The following is a 637-nucleotide window of genomic DNA, read 5'->3' as shown; positions in this document are numbered from 1 at the left end:
ACATAGGCCAATGAATCCTCTAAAGGCATCACTTCTCAACTGAAAAACTAAACTTGTCTTCTTTCTTCTTTCTCTAACTAGCCCCATTTGGAGACTAGGTGGTGTAGTTTTACTGAGAAATGAGGCTTCGCGGTGGCGGCCCTGCCAAGGGTCGTCAATATTTACCTCAAATCTTAGTGGTACTGGCCATATTGGCTGTTGCTAATGTAGTGTCAGCAGACCCTTATGTGTACTCTTCTCCACCACCTCCAACGTATGAGTACAAGTCACCTCCACCTCCTTCTCCTTCTCCACCGCCACCTAATGTGTACAAATCTCCACCTCCTCCATCACCTTCTCCCCCGCCTCCATATGTTTATAAGTCACCACCTCCTCCTTCTCCATCACCACCTGCACCATATGTGTATAAGTCTCCACCACCTCCATCGCCATCCCCTCCACCACCATATGTGTATAAGTCTCCACCACCTCCATCGCCATCTCCACCACCACCTTATGTGTATAAGTTTCCCCCACCTCCATCACCATCTCCACCTCCACCATATTACTACAAGTCTCCACCTCCACCTTCACCATCACCTCCACCACCATACTATCACAAATCTCCATCACCGCCTTCACCATCACCACCCCCGCC

General features: G+C 49.5%; 1 protein-coding gene across 1 annotated transcript in view; it reads left to right on the top strand.

Moving 5' to 3' along the window:
* Nucleotides 1–637, top strand: part of LOC107850122 (extensin-2) — a gene marked incomplete at its 3' end in the record, with an annotated part of 4,655 nt that extends 4,018 nt beyond the window's left edge. Inside the window, 1 exon segment of the mRNA XM_047401315.1 lies at nt 540–637. Within this exon segment, the coding sequence (XP_047257271.1) occupies nt 540–637 (98 nt within the window).

This window comes from Capsicum annuum, chromosome 12 (genome assembly GCF_002878395.1).
Source record: "Capsicum annuum cultivar UCD-10X-F1 chromosome 12, UCD10Xv1.1, whole genome shotgun sequence".
NCBI lineage: Eukaryota > Viridiplantae > Streptophyta > Magnoliopsida > Solanales > Solanaceae > Capsicum > Capsicum annuum.
The sequence above is the reverse complement of the archived record's forward strand: the minus strand, read 5'-3'. Positions and strand labels throughout refer to the sequence as shown.